Source organism: Capra hircus, chromosome 1 (assembly GCF_001704415.2).
Source record: "Capra hircus breed San Clemente chromosome 1, ASM170441v1, whole genome shotgun sequence".
NCBI lineage: Eukaryota > Metazoa > Chordata > Mammalia > Artiodactyla > Bovidae > Capra > Capra hircus.
The window spans coordinates 96,449,844-96,468,106 of record NC_030808.1 but is presented as its reverse complement, the minus strand read 5'-3'; the positions used below and the strand labels follow the sequence as shown (position 1 = coordinate 96,468,106).

The following is an 18,263-nucleotide window of genomic DNA, read 5'->3' as shown; positions in this document are numbered from 1 at the left end:
GTGATAGTCATAATAAAAATAATAGCAAACATTACTAAACACTGACTACGTGCACCAGCTCTGCTTAGCGCTTTCCATACATGATCTGAATCTCACAAGGTCGTAATGGTGCTGAGGCTGTCATTATTCCATTTATAGAAATTGAGGTCAAGATCTAGCTAGGTTCTCAGGACTCCCTGGTCTTTTCCACTTGCAGAATACACCTAGACAATGACACTTGTATGAATGTGGTCAGGAGGTCATGTGTAAAGGGTCGAGGCTGTTCATAGGTACAAGTGACAAGCCTGGCCACCTCCTGTGGCCCTGAGGGCTAAGGGAACAATACCCTGGCACATCTGTCATTTTTGGCAACCTGCTTGGGGAGCCCTAGGTTAAGTGCATTTTTAAAGTCTCACAAGTAGTAAATGGCTGAGCAGGGCTTGAAGTGAGGTATGTCAGCTCTGGGACTGATCACTCCCATGCTATGTGGTGATGGGGTGTGTGTGGGGGAATTGAGGCACCTGACCTTTTTTGTTTTTCGCAAATCTTTCCCCTCCCTGGGTTCTCTTTTTCACCCTAACTCATATGGGCAAGCTTCCTTGGTAGCTCAGATGGTAAAGAATACGCCTGCAATGCAGGAGACCCAGGTTTGATCCCTGGGTCCAGAACATCCCCTGGAGAAAGGAAAGGCAACCCACTGTAGTATTCTTGCCTGGCAAATTCCATGGACAGAGGAGCCTGGTGGGATACAGTCCATGGGGTCGCAAAGAGTTGGACATGACTGAAGCAACTAACACTTTCACTTTTAATCTAAACTCTTCATTTTGCAGAGGAGGAAACTGAGGGCACAAGATGTAAATGACTTGTTCCAGGGTCCCAAGCTGCTGGGGGACAGGGCTGGACCAGATCCTGGGTATCCCAGGCCCTTTGTCTCTGGCAGTGCCCATGACTATTTCATGTGTGCCTGTCTTGTTTCTTTGCATCCATGCCAAGCCCCTTGTCTCGGAGTTCTTTCCTGTCTTCTGCAACATCTCTGCGTTGCCAAGCCCAGAGCTGGTGGCCAGTCCCTCCCACAGCCACGCTGGGTGCTCTCAGTATGCCCTGTCCACCCCAGCCAGTGCTGGAGAAGACGTAAAAGAAGCCCAGTCTCTCCTGGGTTTGCTGGAGGAAGCTCATTTTCACATTAAGTGATCTGAGAAACCTGCATATTTCTGTTAGATTGTGCTCACCTTTCCTGAACTGGTAACTGACAGCCTTCCTACAGGGCTGTCAATCCAGCCCCCCGTGGAAGAGCTGCCTGCACTTCACAGTACCCTTCTCACTGCTGACAGGTGATAGAAAGGCACTGCACTTTGAAGTCACTTTCATGACCCAGGTTACAGAAGTTCTGATCTAGAAAAGTACTCATTTAATCAATAGAACAGAGTGAGCTACAGGTTCTTTTAAAACCCCAATAAGAATGAAGCTTTAGTTAAAAAAAAAAGAATGAGGGTTTCCTTAATTCACTCAGTTTTCTCTGGTGAGTTTTTAAATTTTGGGGGGGTGTGTCTGCATGAAGCAACATGGGGGTAACAGCCTCTGGAGAAGGCAGAATCGAATTTAGACTTGCCTTTTTTTTTGCCTCTGACTACTTTGTTATCCTGGACAAGTCACCCAACCTCCCTGAGCCTCAGTTTTGTCATCTGCAAGGTGAATCTGACAGTGGTACTTGTTTTGTAGGATTTGTTGGGAGGATTGTGCAGCTGGTGTTCAGCTGGTGCCAGGCATGTTATCAGTGCCCAGTGGTTTAGCTATTATGGTGAGCTGTACAACAGGAACAGTACTGTTGCCTAGCAGGGAGGCTGAGAGGATTAAATGAGGTAGTATATACATGGTGCCTAGGGCACGGTATTCGCTTAATAATAATAATAACAACAGCAATAATAGTGGTGGCTAACATTTATCAAGTGTTTACTAACTGATGTCTTAGAGACTTTACAAACATCAGGGGCAGCCGCTATCATTATTAAGATTTCCAGCTTACAGCTGTGTATTTGGACAGTATGTTGGAGAGCTAGTCTTCAAGAAGCTTGAAGGCTGCCCCGCGTCTGTTCATCTTTGCATTTCTTCTCTACCCTCTCGATGTTTCTGCCTCTCCCGCTCCCCCTAGTGATTAAGAGCACCTCTCAGATATGTTTGGAGGAACTAATAAAGGCAAGTTTGTGGAATGAATGAGCGATCTAGGTCATTGAAAACAGGTTGCAGAAGGGCCAACCCTTCTGGTGGTCACCTCTCACCTCTGCTTCAGTTTGAGGAGGGGAAGGGCACCAGACTACCTAAATAGATCCTAAGTCTTTAGAGATCTCTTTGGCCATGAAAATCAACCGGAGACGAACACTGGAAGGAGGAGGCCCAGCTTAGACTGTGAGGATCTGCAGAACTGGCGCAGGGAGGAGACTGGGAGCCTTGTCTGTGGGAAAGAGTTCTGCTCCCCTTACCACCTCCCCAGGGATGCAGTTACCAGGGCTCGCCTGATGATGGATGAGAAGATGTGAAAGAGCGAGGGAGAATCTTTCACATGGTTAACACAAAATGATCACCCCTAGTGCTGAACCATAAACTGAGGGTGCCAAGTGGTCACTGGAGTCAGACTGCTCATGCCCTCCCTGTCCTGTCACCTCTTAAGCAAGAACCTTAAACCAACTGCCAAACTTTTCAGAAGCCTCCTTTTTTCTCATCTGTAATATGAGGACAATAACACCAGTTACCACATAGGGTTGTTGTGAAGACTGAGTGAAATAAAGTATAAATCACTTAGAACTCTTTTGGTACACAGGAAGTGCTCAAATCAGCTGCTTCTGCTGCCACTGTTATTATCAGTGCTATTATTGCTCTAATTACTTATCAGGTTTAGTGTTCATCTCCAACAGTGGAGATAAACCTAAAAAGTGATTGGTCCTTTAGGGTAGAGACAATTTCTTATTTATTTCTGGTATTGCCTTAAGACTGGCATATAGTGGGTACCCAATACAGCTTTCCCAAACTGTATCTTATTAGATTTTTGCTACTGTTTTTCATGAGCAGATAAAAATTATCAGTATTGTGTACCAGCCAGGGGACTTATGTTGTGAATGTTTACTGTCATTTATCCTTAGAAAACCCCCTGAGAAGTGGGCTCAAAGAGTTATCGTAGACAGTGCATGATCTTAGGGGTCATTCAGACCTATACTCTGTTTGAGGTTCAGTTTTATTAATAATAAAAGGGCTGGAAATAAACAAGTTTGATTTCCCCACTCACGTCCACAGGAGCCTCTTGGGGCAGGTTGCATTGAATGGCCAGGTGTCGCTGGCATGGAGACCTTGCTTTGTGTTTCATCCCAAGCCAGCTGAACTAGAGAAACTCTGAAAACTATCCTGCTTTCATCCCTCATCTCTTCATAAATCTGTCAGTGGTGACCAGAGAGAAAACTACTTCCCCTATCTGGTTTATACAATCTGGTATACACAAAGGATTTCTAAGGTTTGGCACGGGCATGGGGTCTGGATGTGTGCTGCTGAGCTATTCGAGAGTAGATAAGACCTTTTGGATGAAGGGTAAAGGTTACAGCACAAGCTGCTTCCTCTGATAAATTTCCTCTACCTGTGATAGGCTGTGGGCAGCTGTGGTGTTGGGGCAGGAATGGTAGGAGGAGCCTGGGAAATTATTGTAGCTTTGAATCTTGTCCAATTATAGAGAAAGTGGTTCCCTCTCTTAGTGTGATTTGTTCTGTATCGTAAACTGGTTTGCATGGCGTGGAGGATGATGCCACAAGGGCAAAAATCTCTTAAGAATCTGCTGGCCAAATAGTTTCTATCTTAGCATATGCTCCCTCTTCTTGTAGGTCATGGCTATTCCATAGGTAGGTCCTGATTCCTATAATGGAGTAGTTTTTAACCTGGGCTGCACATTAGAATTCCCCAGGGAATTAAAAAAAAAAAAGCTATCAATCCCTGGGCTGTACCCCTATCCAACTGAATTGGATTAGAATTTCTAGGGGGTAGAGCCTTGGCATCAGTATTTTAAAAAAGAAAACAAAATCAAAAGAAAATTTAAAAATGAGCCACAAGCTGAGAGAAAATGTTTGTAAAACCACACATCTAATAAAGGCCTTGTATACAAACTATATAAAGGAGTTTTATAAGTTGATTTAAAAAAACCCTGAAGACTCCGATTAAATAATGGGAAAAAGATTTGAACAAATACTTTACCAAAGAGCATATATATGCATGGCAAATAAGTAAAAAAAGATGTTCAAATATTCATAATTAGAGAAATGCAAATTAAAACCGTTCTGCTTAAGGCCAGAGTAGAAAAGGACCACGTATTAAAAAGCCTGAGGGTGGACAGGAGCTTGACCTCTGTGATGTGGAGGAGCGGTGGGGAACTGAATCCAGTGGGAGGCACTACTGAGGGATGTGGGAGTGGAAGGAACATGGTGGAGGGGGCTTTCCTTGGCTTAGTGACCGAGGAACACCGAGTGAGAGGCCTGGATGAAGAAACCTAATATAAAACTGCCAACTTTGGCACAGTTATTTTGGTCCTGGCCCTGGCTGGGAGCTCAGGGAAGGTTCTGGTTGGCTTCAGTGAGGAGGTGTCTGTTACAAAGGGTAGAGCAGTATTATGGCTGAGACCAGGTGCAGAGAGGAGTGTCCCTAATGGGGGAGAAGCAGGACTTTCTTTTGGTGCCTGGTGGAGTTACTGGATGGTACTGGGGCCTTCAGAGAAGCTGGGCCAGTGATGTGCTGGTTAACGTATAACAATGCACTCTCTGAAAACAACAAACAAACAAATGCTGATTTGTAGTGTTTGCTGATTTCTGTGGTGTCCGTACTCCCTCCAGAGCCCCGGTCTAGGTTACACACGAGCACAGTTAGAGAGGGAGAGGCTCCCAGAATGTGACTGGGCCTGGTTCTGATTTCTAAATGTAAGCTAGCGCCATGAAGGATAAGCTGTGGGGATTCACCTGTGGGAACTATTGTGGGTTTGGGGGACTGGGGCACAATAGAATGGGACAGAGAGGAGACTGTGGGGAACACAGAGGAGACTGTGGGGCTTACCCGATGGCTCAGCAGGTAAAGAATCTACCTGCCAATGCAGGAGATGCGGGTTTGATCCCTAGGTTGGGAAGATCCCTTGGAGAAGGAAATGGCAACTCACTCCAGCATTCTTGCCTGAAAAATCCATGGACAGTAGAGCTGGAGGGTTAGAGTCCATAGGGCCACAAAGAGTTGGACACAACTGAGCGACTGAGCAGAGAGCAAGTGGTCTGCATTGACCAGGCGGGACCTTAGCCATCTGCCCTATGCCTTCTGTAGGACATGTGGTTACATGCCTGCCTTTTGTCTTACCGTTGCTATTCTGATCTGTATGCTGACATTTTTAGATTTATAAATTTATGGTGAGTAAGAATCTGGCATCTTCCCCCAAATAATTTCTTTGCCAAACAAGTTTGAAAATGATTGCAATCAGGTTAATAGAATTTCAAGCATCCACAGGATTCATTCATGTGAATAAAATTTATTTTCATCTATAAGGAAAAAAATCCTCTTTTCTGCAGGAATCTCAGTTATTAGGATATTCAGGCACATTAGAGAATGACTTAAGGAAAAGATAGTGGTAAAACCAACAAGGATATAAGCCATGGCAGGAGATAAATATTTCACATCAGTCTGGAATTATTTTTCTCATCACATTAAAAAGATGACAGACGTAAAGCAGTGTGCTTTGTGGTTGCATGTCTCTGGTCTGTGCATCCCATGTGTGTGCATGTGTGGATGTGTGCTCAGTTGTGTCTGAGTGTTTGTGACCCCATGGACTGTAGCCCACTAGGCTCCTCTGTCCATGGAATTTTCCAGGTGAGATTGCTGGAGTGGGTTGCCATTTCCTACTCCAAGGGAACCTTCCCAACCTAGAGGGAAGACATCTTTTGCTTCTCCTGCATTGGCAGGTGGGTTCTTTACTACTAATGCCACCCGGGAAGCCCGTGCATCCCATAAAGATGAAGACTATTTAGCCTGGATGTGTGACACTAGTGCGGAACTCTCCTTGTGGTCGTATGCATTAGTACACAGAACTCCCAGTATAAGTCAGCACCTTTACTGTTTCAGAAACATTTGAAGAGGCCACAGCATTCATTGCCAAGACACGAGTTGACCCACGGGATTTTCCACCCTCAAATCCACCTTGAGCTTTTGCAGTATAAGCATCAAGAGCAAGACGTTTCCCTTCTTTTTCAGGGTTTCCATTGACCCATCCCTGGCATTCTGGGAAAATACTGTGGACCCCAACTCAAGAGGAGGAAAGAGGAAAGAGAAATAGCGCTGTTTCATAAACTATCAGTATGTAAGCCCTGGTGCCTTATTTAAAAAAAAAAAAACAAATGAATGAGCTTTATGATTTTTTCTCAAGGAGAGAGAAGGGGCTTGCCGAGCTACCACTGCAGAATGTCAAGCTGTTGAAGCGCTTGCAGCAGGTGGTGCTTTGTGGTTCTCACAATGCTTTACGTTTCCTAGCTTGGTTTCCTCCTCCTTGGAGATCACAATGCCAGTTTGGGGCTCGTCAAGTCCCAATCACATCAGGTTTACTGACGTGTCATTTTGCTACTCTGCCTATCCATTATTTATTATTTATATCTTGGCTATATCCCCGCCCCCCCCCACCCCCCGCAACACACACACTCAAAGGGAACTGACCTACCTTCCTATGAAAGGAGACTTAGAATAAAAATAGAGCCATTGGGACATGACAGGGAATGAGACATTGGGCAGTGGGTAGGCACCAGAGTAATTATTTGGATGGAGAAACCAAAGGAAAAGGAAGCTACTCCAATGAGCCAAACCTAGCGCTGAACTCCCTGTTAGTCAAAGAAAAAAGGTCTACCATTTCACGCCTCTCACTACTGAATACTCCAGAAGAGTGGGAGGAACGGTAACAGGCTGGCAAGCACGGCCTTCGCCTTCATCGAGAGGCTTACCTGAGAGTATGGATGCAACGGCTGCAATGATGAAGGACACAATGACACCGGGTCCTGCCATCTCTTTGGCCACCAGTCCAGACACCACGTACATCCCCGTGCCCACGCAGCTGCCGACGCCGAGCGAGATGAGGTCCATGGTGGTGAGCACTTGGGCTAGCTTGGTGCCATGTGCCGTGGTGGCCCCAGTTCCCTCCAGCATGGACTCCACCGGTTTGGTGCGCAGGATCCGAGAGTGCATGGCATACCAGGCGGCCCCCCACTGCACTCGCCGGGGGTCGAGGGAGGTGAGGAAGCCACTCATCCTGAGAGACAGGCAGTGGTGAAGGTCAGCTGACAGAGGTGGGCTGCAGAAGCCTCAGTGGCTGCTTCTGGAACTCATCTAGTGAATGGGGATCTCCCTTTCAGGAAAGGTCCAGAGGGACCTGCAGCAGCCTTCTCCTGGGCATGAATGTCTGCAGGAAACACACAAGAAAGAGGAAGGTGAGACCAAGCGGGGAACAAACCACGACTTGCAGACATAGGTAGAGGTCGGTGCACGGAACTGGTGGAACTGATCTGTCCTGTGTATTCATAACGCAGAGGGTTGCTTTTCCCGCTTTGTGTCCCTCCCAGTCCTAAATGACAGTCTGTAGTTTGCGCTGTGTTGCATGGTCCTTCTGAAGAGGGTGGTCTGATTAGGGCTCGGCCACGGGACCTGCAGTAAGTTATGTCATGTCTTTGTATGTCAGTTTCAACTGTACAGTGGGGATGGTCAAGCCTCCTGCCTTGTGTTGATGTGAGAATTAAATAAGTGTTTGTCTAAAAAGATCTTAGGGGCTTCCCTGGTAGCTCAGATGGTAAACAATCTGCCTGTAATACAGGAGACCCAGGTTTTATCCCTAGATCAGGAAGATCCCCTGGAGAAGGAAATGGCAACCCACTTAAGTATTCTTGCCTGGAGAATTCCATGGACAGAGATGCCTGGCAGGCTACAGTCCATGGGTTTGCAAAGAGTTGGATACCCATACACAGAAAGATCTTAAGACAATGCCTGGCAGGTGGAAGATGCTTTTCTGTCAACCCACAAATGCTTCTTACCTGGCTCTGCTAAAGTTTGGTCTGTGATTTTTGAGCACATTCTTTGGGGACACAAATCCTCATTTTTTAATATAAAGATGTAAAGTTAGATCTCAAGAGGGGCAGAGCCACCCCATGGGATTGTCTTGGAATTTTGTTCTCTAAAGAAATGGAAAGTTTTGAGAATTTTTTGCTCTCAGAGGTTGGGGTAGGGACAGTGCCCATGGCATTTGGTGGGTGGGGCCCAGAGATGCTAAACGTGTTGGGTGATATCATACTATCTTCAGAGGTCTCATTGGATATTCTTGTAGGTGAAGAATCTGGTTATGAGGATGTGAACTGAAACCTATCCCTGTTTAACATATAACCATAAGAGACTATTTTAGATGTTTTTAGTAGACCAGTCTCTTGGCTTTTCCAGGAAGGCAATTATAGAATATATTGAAGGAAGATTGTAAATTCTTTCATTTGAAACTTGAAAGGAGTTCATCACCATTTTGGAAAACCAAGACCCCCTTTCAGTGCAACCCATGGTACTGCATCGCCCATTCAGCACACCTATAACAGCCCGCAAAGGTGTCATTTGCAACTGGCATGTTGACAGTGATTTTTCATACAGTACCAGCATCTTATGACAATATTTGTACTTGCCTGAGTGTTTATATACTGAAATAAGTTATATACAGGCAGGTTACTCATGAATTTTGCTTTAGGACTTTAAAGAAGGGTGTGTCAAAACGTTTATTATAAAAAAGAATGCTTGGTCTGATAGATTTGAGAACTGTTGTAATAGATGAGTTCTAAAATTTTGTCAAGTTGTTACAGAAAATGCAAAGATTATATGAAGCTACTTTCTTTGGACATGTCTGACTCTTTGCGACCCCATGGACTGTAGCCCACCAGGCTCCTCCATCCGTGGGATTTTCTAGGCAAGAATACTGGAGGGGGTTGCCATTTCCTTCTCCAGAGACTTTCTTTGCAAGTCAGTGTTAAAGCGTCAGTCACTAAGTCATGTCCGACTCTCTGTGACTCCATGGACTGTAGCCTGCCTGGCTTCTCTGTCGATGGAATTCTCTAGGCAAGAATACTGGAGTGGGTTGCCATTCCCTTCTCCAGGGGATCTTCCTGACCCAGGGATTCAGCCCAGGTCTCCTGCCTTGCTGGCTGATTCTTTACCATCTGAGTTACCAGGGAAGACTTGGAAGTCAGAGGCTTTATAAAATTCTATGAAGAATTTTTAAAGTACAGCTAGAACATTGATTCCAGGTACTATACTGATAGGCTTAGAACATTTACATTTATAGCAAGTACCAGCTGGTGTAATAGACAAATATTATTAATTAATACTACTTAGCACTTGATGTAACACTTGTCTGCTTCTAAAGACATTGCAAACACAACCTGATTAGAAGAATTAGGTGAAATGTGGCAGTTTAGTTCACAGGGATTGGGTGATGGACCTACTGGTTTAATTCCCTCCTAGGTCTGACAGCTTTGCTTCATGCTGTGTGTTAATTCTTAACAACATCTAGGATATCAGTATAGTTGAATCGTGCCACTGTATATGGCAGTGTCATTCAAAAGCTTAGAGTGCTAACATTATCGAGATTTCCAGATTTGTGAGAACAGGTATATCTGGAAGGCTGCAAGAACAGTGCTCTACTTGAGCTCTTGAGCTCCTGGGGGGAAATCAGTGTACATATCTGTTTAATCCAACCCAGCCAGTATGTACTGAGCATCTGTTACGAGCAGGCATGGTATTAAGCTCAGGGATGCAAAGACACAGTCCCTGCTCTCATGGAGTTTCCAGTCTAGAACTGGAGATGAGATAGTCACCCAAATCACAGTGCAAGGGAGAAGGTTCATTTTTGTTTTTTTTTCTGAAAGACTTATCTTTTATTATTTTTTGTGTGTGACAAAGGCATAGCATGGCCATTGCAGGACAATCGGGCAATATAAGCAATGACATTCAGTGAGGAGAGACAAGATAATTCAATACACAGATAGAAAAAGAAAACCAGATCATTCTAGAGACGGATGAAAGTATGCTATGGGTTGAACAGTATCCCCTCCCCACAAATTTATATGTTGAAGCCTTAACCCTCAGTGCTTGAGAAAGTGACCTCATTTGGAAACAGTTTCTGCAGCGGTAACTAAGATGAAGCTGCACTGGAGTAGGATGGGACCCTAATCCAACATGACTGGTGTTCTTATAAAAAGAGGAATTTTAGACACACAGGGAGTATGGGATGTGAAGATGTAGGCAGACATCATGGTGATGCATCTACCTTCCAGAGGACACCAAGGGCTGCCAGCCAGGCACCAGAACCTAGGAGAGAGCCCTGCAACAGATTTTTACTCAAAGCCCTCAGAAGAAACCCACACTTCTGAACCTTGATCTCAGACTTGTAGCCTCCAGAACTGTGAGATAATGCATTTCTGTTGTTTAAGTCATGCAGTTTGTGATACTTTGTTATAGCAGCCCTGGTGAATGAATACAGGCTATAAAGAAAATAAAACAGGGCAGTGAAGGGGCGAGGGGGTCTCTGTAGTCGTAGCATTGGCTCCCGAGAGGTGGGAAGTCATGCCAGGTGTCAGGGAGAGTGTCCTGCAGAGCCAGGTCAGAGGGGAGGCGGGATGACTGCTTTGGGGAATGAATGACACTGGGTCGGGGTGACGAGGAGGAGTCAGGCGCTGTGTTAGAGTGTTACGTGTGTCAACTGGTTGAATCCTAGGCAAACCTGCACTGACGCACGAGGCAGAGAAGGCCGGGTGTCCAGTAGCTCCTCTGTCGTCATGAAGCGCATTAGGGCAGAGCTGGCCCTTGGCCCCGCTTGCAGAGTTAGTTTCAGCTCCCCTGCCTGAGGGCTTTCCCGGTGGCCCAGCCTATAAAGAATCCACTTGTAATGTGGGAGACCTGGGTTCCATCCCTGGGTCAGAACGATCCCCTGGAGAAGGAAATGGCAACCACTCCAGTATTCTTGCCTGGGAAATTCCTGGACATTCCTTGAAATTCCTTGCCTGGACAGAGGAGCTGGGTAGGCTACAGTCCAGTCCAGTTCATTTCAGTTGCTCAGTCATGTCCGACTCTTTGTGACCCCATGGACTGCAGCATGTCAGGCTTCCCTGTCCATCATCAACTCCCGGAGCTTGCTCAAACTCATGTCAATCGAATCAGTGATGCCATCCCACCATCTCATCCTCTGTCGTCCCCTTCTCCTCCCGCCTTCAATCTTTCCCAGCAACAGGGTCTTTTCCAGTGAGTCAGTTCTTTGCATCAGGTGGCCAAAGTATTGGAGTTTCAGCTTCAGCATCACTCCTTCCATTGAATATTCAGGACTGATTTCCTTTAGGATAGACTGGTTTGATCTCCTTGCAGTCCAAGGGACTCACAAGGATCTTCTCCAATACCACAGTTCAAACGCATCAGTTCTTAGGTGCTCAGCTTTCTTCACAGTCCAACTCTCACATCCATACATGACCACTGGAAAAACCATAGCTTTAACTAGGACTTCTGTTGGCAAAGTAATGTCTCTGCTTTTTAGTATACTGTCTAGGTTGGTCATAGCTTTTCTTCCAAGGAGCAAGCATCTTTTAATTTTATGGCTGCAGCCACCCTCTGCAGTGATTTTGTAGCCCCCCAGAATAAAGTCTCTTACTGTTTCCATTGTTTCTCCCATCTATTCGCCATGAAGTGATGGGACCAGATGCCATGATCTTCGTCTTTTGTGTGTTGAGTTTTAAGCCAGCTTTTTCACTCTCCTCTTTCACTTTCATCAAGAGGCTTTTTAGTTCCTCTTCACTTTCCGCCATAAGGGTGGTGTCATCTTCATATTTGAGGTTATTGATATTTCTCCCTGCAATCGTAATTCCAGCTTGTGCTTCATCCTCTGGATAAGGGAATGGCAAGCCACTTCAGTATTCTTGCCTTGAAAACTCCATGAATGGTATGAAAGGGGCTACAGCCCATGGGTGGCAAAGAGTCAGACATGACTGAGCAACTAACACTTTTCCCTTCTCCCGCCTGAGGTGTGCAAACTCGTACTGCTGAGGGTCTGTCAAGCCAAGATGAGGGGCTTGCATTGACTCTAAGAGCCATGAGAAGCCATGGGAGGATTTTATTAAGGTGGCAACACAATGTGATTCACATTATTAAAAAGGTCATTGTTGGTCACTGAAGGCTCGTGCTGCTTGACATGTTAATCCCAGGACCAGCATACAAAGGGGAGTGAGGTGTGGGCCTGCTGCCGACGGCCGCCCTGTTCTCCAACTTGGCTACACTGGGGAATTCCCTGGGGATCTTTCAGGAATACTGGTGCTTGGTCTCAACCCCAGTTCAGTTCAGTTCAGTCGCTCAGTCGTGTCCGACTCTTTGCGACCTCATGAATCACAGCGCGCCAGTCCTCCCTGTCCATCACCAACTCCCGGAGTTCACTCAGACTCACGTCATCAAGTCAGTGATGCCATCCAGCCATCTCATCCTCCATCGTCCCCTTTTCCTCCTGCCCCCAATCCCTCCCAGCATCAGAGTCTTTTCCAATGAGTCAACTCTTTACATTAGGTGGCCAGAGTACTGGAGTTTCAGCTTTAGCATCATTCCTTCCAAAGAAATCCCAGGGCTGATCGCCTTCAGAATGGATTGGTTGGATCTCCTTGCAGTCCAAAGGACTCTCAACCCCAGGGGCCCCAGTTTAATTGGTCTGAGTTGTGGCATCAACATAGAGATTCCTTAGCGTTCCCTTGCTCATTCTAACACTGCAGGGTGGGGGTCCACTGCCATGTTAATAACGACTGCAGTGCTGGTGTAGAAAACCAGATACTGCCTGGGATGATTAATTTTATGTGTCAAGCTGACTGGTAAACTATTAGTACTTATGGATATGTCTGTGAGGGTGTTTCTGGAAGAGATTAGGACGAAACAGCATGGGTGGACATCGTCTGATCCGTTGAGGGCCTGATAGAACAAAAAGGCAGAGGAGGGGTGAATTCACTGATTCTGCTTGAGCAGAGACATTCATCTTCTCCTTTCCTTGTACATTGGTGATCCTGGTTCTTTTTAAAAATCATTTATTTATTGGCTGCTCCATGCAACATGTGGGATCTTAGTTTCCTGGCCAGGGACCGATCTAGCGCCCCTGGCATTGGAAGCACAGAGTGTTAATCATTGGACCACCAGGGAAGTCCTGTGGTTCCTGAGCTTTCAGACTTAGACTAAGACTCACACCACTGGCCCCTCCCAAATTTTCAGGCCTTTGGTATCTGACTGACTGATACCACCAGCTTTCTTGGTTCTCCAGCCTGCACATAGCTGATCATGGGACTTCTCAGCCTCTATAACACGTGAGCCAATTCCTCTAAGGAACCCTCCTCATATATATAGTATCTCTATAAATCCTCTTGGTTCTCTTTCTCTGGAGAAACCCTGACTGACCCATTGCCATTCTCCACGTGAGGTCCTAAGGCCCCCAGGTACTTCCTCTTTCTCTTCCTAGGCAGGTACCTGTGCCTCTCAGCAGCTGTCTTTTTCAGGCGGTGACTATGGATGCTGTGCTGTCTGGGATACCATTTGGGATATTTGTTCTGATAGCCCTTCATCAGAAACTGTCACAAGGACACTGAGAAAAGAACCAGATGGGTTAGGGAACTGAGAGTTTCAATTTGATAATCAGAAATTATGGTGAAAACACTGAAAATCAGCTAGAAGAAAGGTTGAAGGTGGTGAGAATTCCTTCCTGGCTCTGTTTCCCCCCATGTAATTCCTCTGAGTGCTTGCTTTATTGATGCAGGCAGGGACTTGGGGGCATTTCCTTTCTTGGTTGGAAATTTACTGGAGAGAACAAAATGTGCAAAAGAAAACATGCTTCTAAGTGACTATTGACAATATCCATATTCATTACCCCCAGATTATGCTAATCAAAGGGAGTTTGGAAGCTTATTGCTGTTGTCTTTCCAAGATGAGCAATAAATGTGTGTTGTGCTTTCTCTAGCACTTTAATTCAGGTTTCTCAAAATACTTCACAGCTATAACTAAGGAAGGCTTGCGGGGCCCTTGGGAGGAGGGAGGCATCCTTGTGGTGTTGGCCTGCATGCTTGAGGGTTCAGTGGGCTCCATGGATAATGATGGTAAGAGCGGGTTTGTGTGAGGATGAGAATAATTATGGCTTGGAAGTTTATCGGCCAGGTAGGATTATCGAATTAGGTTGGAGCCTGCCTTTGGAGGTGAGGAGAGGGAGTAAATGAAGGCAAACAAAACAGTAACCAGCTTCAAATCTTTCCTGCCTGATTTTGCAAATACACGAAGGGATTACAGAAATCCCTTCCTGACTCTCCCCGGGAGCAGGCCTTTGTTGGAACATCTGGAGCAGCAGGAAGCAGTGGCTGACGGGAGCTGCCCCTCATGTGGCTGGACAGTTAGGATTGCAGCAAAATCCTTCTCGTCTTTTTTTTTTTCCTTTCTGTACCTTGCTTGCATGCAGGCCTGCTCAGTTTTGTCCAACTCTTTGTGACCCCACGGACTGTAGCCTTCCAGGCTCCTCTGTCTATGGGGTTTCTCCGGCAAGAATACTGGACTGAGTTGCCATTTCCTTCTCCAGGGGATCTCCCCGACCCAGGGATCGAGCCTGCGTCTCCCGAGTCTCCTGCACTGCAGGTGGATTCTTCACCCAGGCAAATGGAACTTGCAGTTGAAGGTGCCAGGTTTGAAGAGCCCCTCCTTGCAACCGCAGGATGTGAAGAAGCCTTCGGAGGTTCCTCCCTACTCCTGTACCCAGGTCGTGTGCTAGCCCCTCCACCCTCATCCCCAGCTTCACTGCTTATCCTCTGCCCTGAGCTCCTGGCTTCTGGTTCAGGACCTAATTCAGAAGCCATATTTCCTAGGTTCAAAGTCTCACTCTGCCTTTCCTAGCTATGAGCCTCTCTCTGCCTGGCTGGTGCCGACTATAAAATGGGATAAGAAGGGCACTAACTAGCTCACGAAAAAGCAAGAGAGTTCCAGAAAAACATCTATTTCTGCTTTATTGACTATGCCAAAGCCTTTGATTGTGTGGATCACAAGAAACTGTGGAAAATTCTTCAAGAGATGGGAATATCAGACCACCTGACCTGCCTCTTGAGAAATCTGTATGCAGGTCAGGAAGCAACAGTTAGAACTAGACATGGAACAACAGACTGGTTCCAAATAGGAAAAGGAGTGTGTCAAGGCTGTATATTGTCACCCTGCTTATTTAACTTCTATGCAGAGTACATCATGAGAAACGCTGGGCTGGAAGAAGCACAAGCTGGAATCAAGATTGCCTGGAGAAATATCAATAACCTCAGATAGGCAGATGACACCACCCTTATGGCAGAAAGTGAAGAGGAACTAAAAAGCCTCTTGATGAAAGTGAAAGAGGAGAGTGAAAAAGTTGGCTTAAAGTTCAGCATTCACAAAACTAAGATCATGGCATCTGGTCCCATCACTTCGTGGGAAATAGATGGGGAAACAGTGGAAACAGTGTCAGACTTTATTTTTTTGGGCTCCAAAGTCACTGCAGATGGTGATTATAGCCATGAAATTAAAAGACGCTTGCTCCTTGGAAGGAAAGTTATGACCAACCTAGATAGCATATTAAAAAGCAGAGACATCACTTTGCCAACAAAGGTCCATCTAGTCAAGGCTGTGGGTTTTCCAGTGGCCATGTATGGATGTGAGAGTTGGACTATGAAGAAAGCTGAGCACCAAAGAATTGATGCTTTTGAACTGTGGTGCTGGAGAAGGCTCTTGAGAGTCCCTTGGACTGCAAGGAGATCCAACCAGTCCATCCTAAAGGAGATCAGTTCTGGGTGTTCATTGGAAAGACTGATGCTGAAGCTGAAACTCTAATACTTTGGCTACCTCATGTGAAGAGTTGACTCATTGGAAAAGACCTTGATGCTGGGAGGGATTGGGGGCAGGAGGAGACGGGGATGACAGACGATGAGATGGCTGGATGGCATCACCGACTCGATGGACGTGAGTCTGAGTGAACTCCGGGAGTTGGTGATGGACAGGGAGGCCTGGCATGCTGCGATTCATGGGGTTGCAAAGAGTTGGCCACAACTGAGTGACTGAATTTAACTGAACTGAACTGAACTAGCTCACAGGGCTGTGGGGAGGATCAGAGTTAACATGTATGGCACTTGTAGCACAGGGCCTGGCATGCATGGGAGCCGGGGAACAGCCGTGTGCTAGCATCACCCAGCTCTGGTGGATGACCAGGTCTTTCTGTTCCCTAATGCTGACACGCCCTCCCACCCCGACTAGGCAGCTCTCAGGGGCCCTTGGCCTGCTGCCCAGCCAGCCCTCACCCACAACTCTTCTCTGCTGAAACCTCCTGGATCCTCTGGCTGCAGACTGTACACCTTGGTATTGCAATCCTAGGTGCTCATGTTTGCCTGTCTCAAGCTTTTAGAGAAAGGCTTTCTCCTTTCCTGTCTTTTATTATCTAAAGACAGTCCTTGGCAGATTTGCTTGGATCTTTGAATGTTACATCTGCTCGCATACTCTTACACCTTTGACTTTTCTGCCCCAGACGCATATGCGTGCTGGTGGTTAGGGCATGGTGGGTTCATCTATAGTCACCGCCCTATCTCTGAAAGCACAACCTCCTTCTGACCTTCATGCGTGCTAAGTCATTTCAGTCTTGTCCAACGCTTTGTGACCCTATGGACTGCAGTGTGCCAGTCTCCTCTGTCCATGGGATTTTTCAGGCAAGAACACTGGAGTGGGCTGCCACGCTCTCCTTCAGGGGATCTTCCGACCCAGGGATTGAACCCATGTCTCTTATGCCTCCTGATTGGTGAGCTCTTTACCATTAGCGTCCCCTGGGAAGCCCCGGACCATCAATGTGTGGCTCACTGAGGCTTACTTGGCCAGAGTCTTTGGTGGCAGACTCCCTGCTGAGGTCCCGGCTTCTGTTGCTCTTCTGTTTGTTCCAAGCTCGTCAGCTGCAGCTCTATGTTTGTGTCTCAACTGTGGAGTCACTCGTCTGTCAGTCGCTGTGGTTTTACATGGGTGGCCAGATACAGGTCAGATATATGTGAATCCCCGGGTCTATGCCATCTGAATAGAACACCTAGCAAATTGAGTTGAGATGGATGTCCTGGTAAATTTCTCCTGTTGTCCCCCGTTTTGTTGTCTGTATCTGTTCAGATTAGGGCTAATCTGTTTATGGGAACATCCTCAAGTCTTTGAAGGCAGCTAACATGTCTCTTGGAGTCTTATCTTCCCTAGACTAAACATCCTCAGTTTCTTCAGTGATCAGCAATGTCTCATGTGGTACAGCTTCCAGACCTTTCACTTTCTGATTTGTACTTCCTGGGCAGGCTGCAGTTTATCATGGTGACAGTTTTGGACCAGAGTGTTAAGGGAGATGTTTTTGATCTGTCTGGCTGTGTTTGTGTATACATGTATCTCCTAAATCATGAGCCTGACAGACTCACTCAGACGTACAATTGGCTTTAACACCAGGGCTCCTGATTTTCAGATTGCTAATCTTCCCAATAACTTCTTTGCGAAGTGTTTGATTGATCAAGCCTACCTCAGTCATTTCTTGATCACCTACCACATTACTTACCAATGTGCTAGCCCATTTATGTTGTATATGAGATCTCAGACACAGCTGACTTTGTTTTGCTTGGAAGATTTTTAAAGGAGAGTTTGAATCTATGACATCTGAATAGCTATGCAAAAGAGGTGGTATCATTTCAGCTTCCTTTACAAAGTGTGCTAGTTCTTTTTCTGTTTCTAAAAAGTTATTGACTGCATTAATAAGCTCTTGCTGCAGTAACAAGCAATATGTTAAATTTCAATATGTTAATTACATCTATCTTTTTTCTTTTTTTCTGAAAAAAGTTTTTTAAAATACTAATTTTCATTGACTTATTATGTGTTAGTTTCGGTGTACAGCAAAGTGATTCAGATACACACACACACACACATATTTTTTGTTGTTTTACTTGCTCAGTCGTGTCTGACTCTTTGGAGACCCCATGGACTATAGTCCACCAGGCTCCTCTGTCCATGAGGTTCTTCAGGCAAGGATACTGGAACAGGTTGCCATTTCCTTCTCCAGGGGATTTCTGACCCAGGGGTTGAACCTGTATCTCCTGCAGGGAAGCCCTTTCTCCTCCAGTACCAGGTCAGGGAGGATATCCCCACCTGACATCATCTTCCTCTCCTTCTTCCCCCTGACCTCACACCAGTGCTCTTCCTAC

General features: G+C 46.1%; 1 protein-coding gene across 1 annotated transcript in view; it reads right to left on the bottom strand.

The window, feature by feature from the left end:
- Positions 1–18,263, bottom strand: part of SLC7A14 (solute carrier family 7 member 14) — a 115,380-nt gene that overhangs the window by 50,032 nt on the left and 47,085 nt on the right. Inside the window, exon 2 of the mRNA XM_018047846.1 lies at positions 6,972–7,426. Within this exon, the coding sequence (XP_017903335.1) occupies positions 6,972–7,275 (304 nt within the window). The 5' untranslated portion in view covers positions 7,276–7,426. The remainder of the gene's footprint in view (positions 1–6,971; positions 7,427–18,263) is intronic.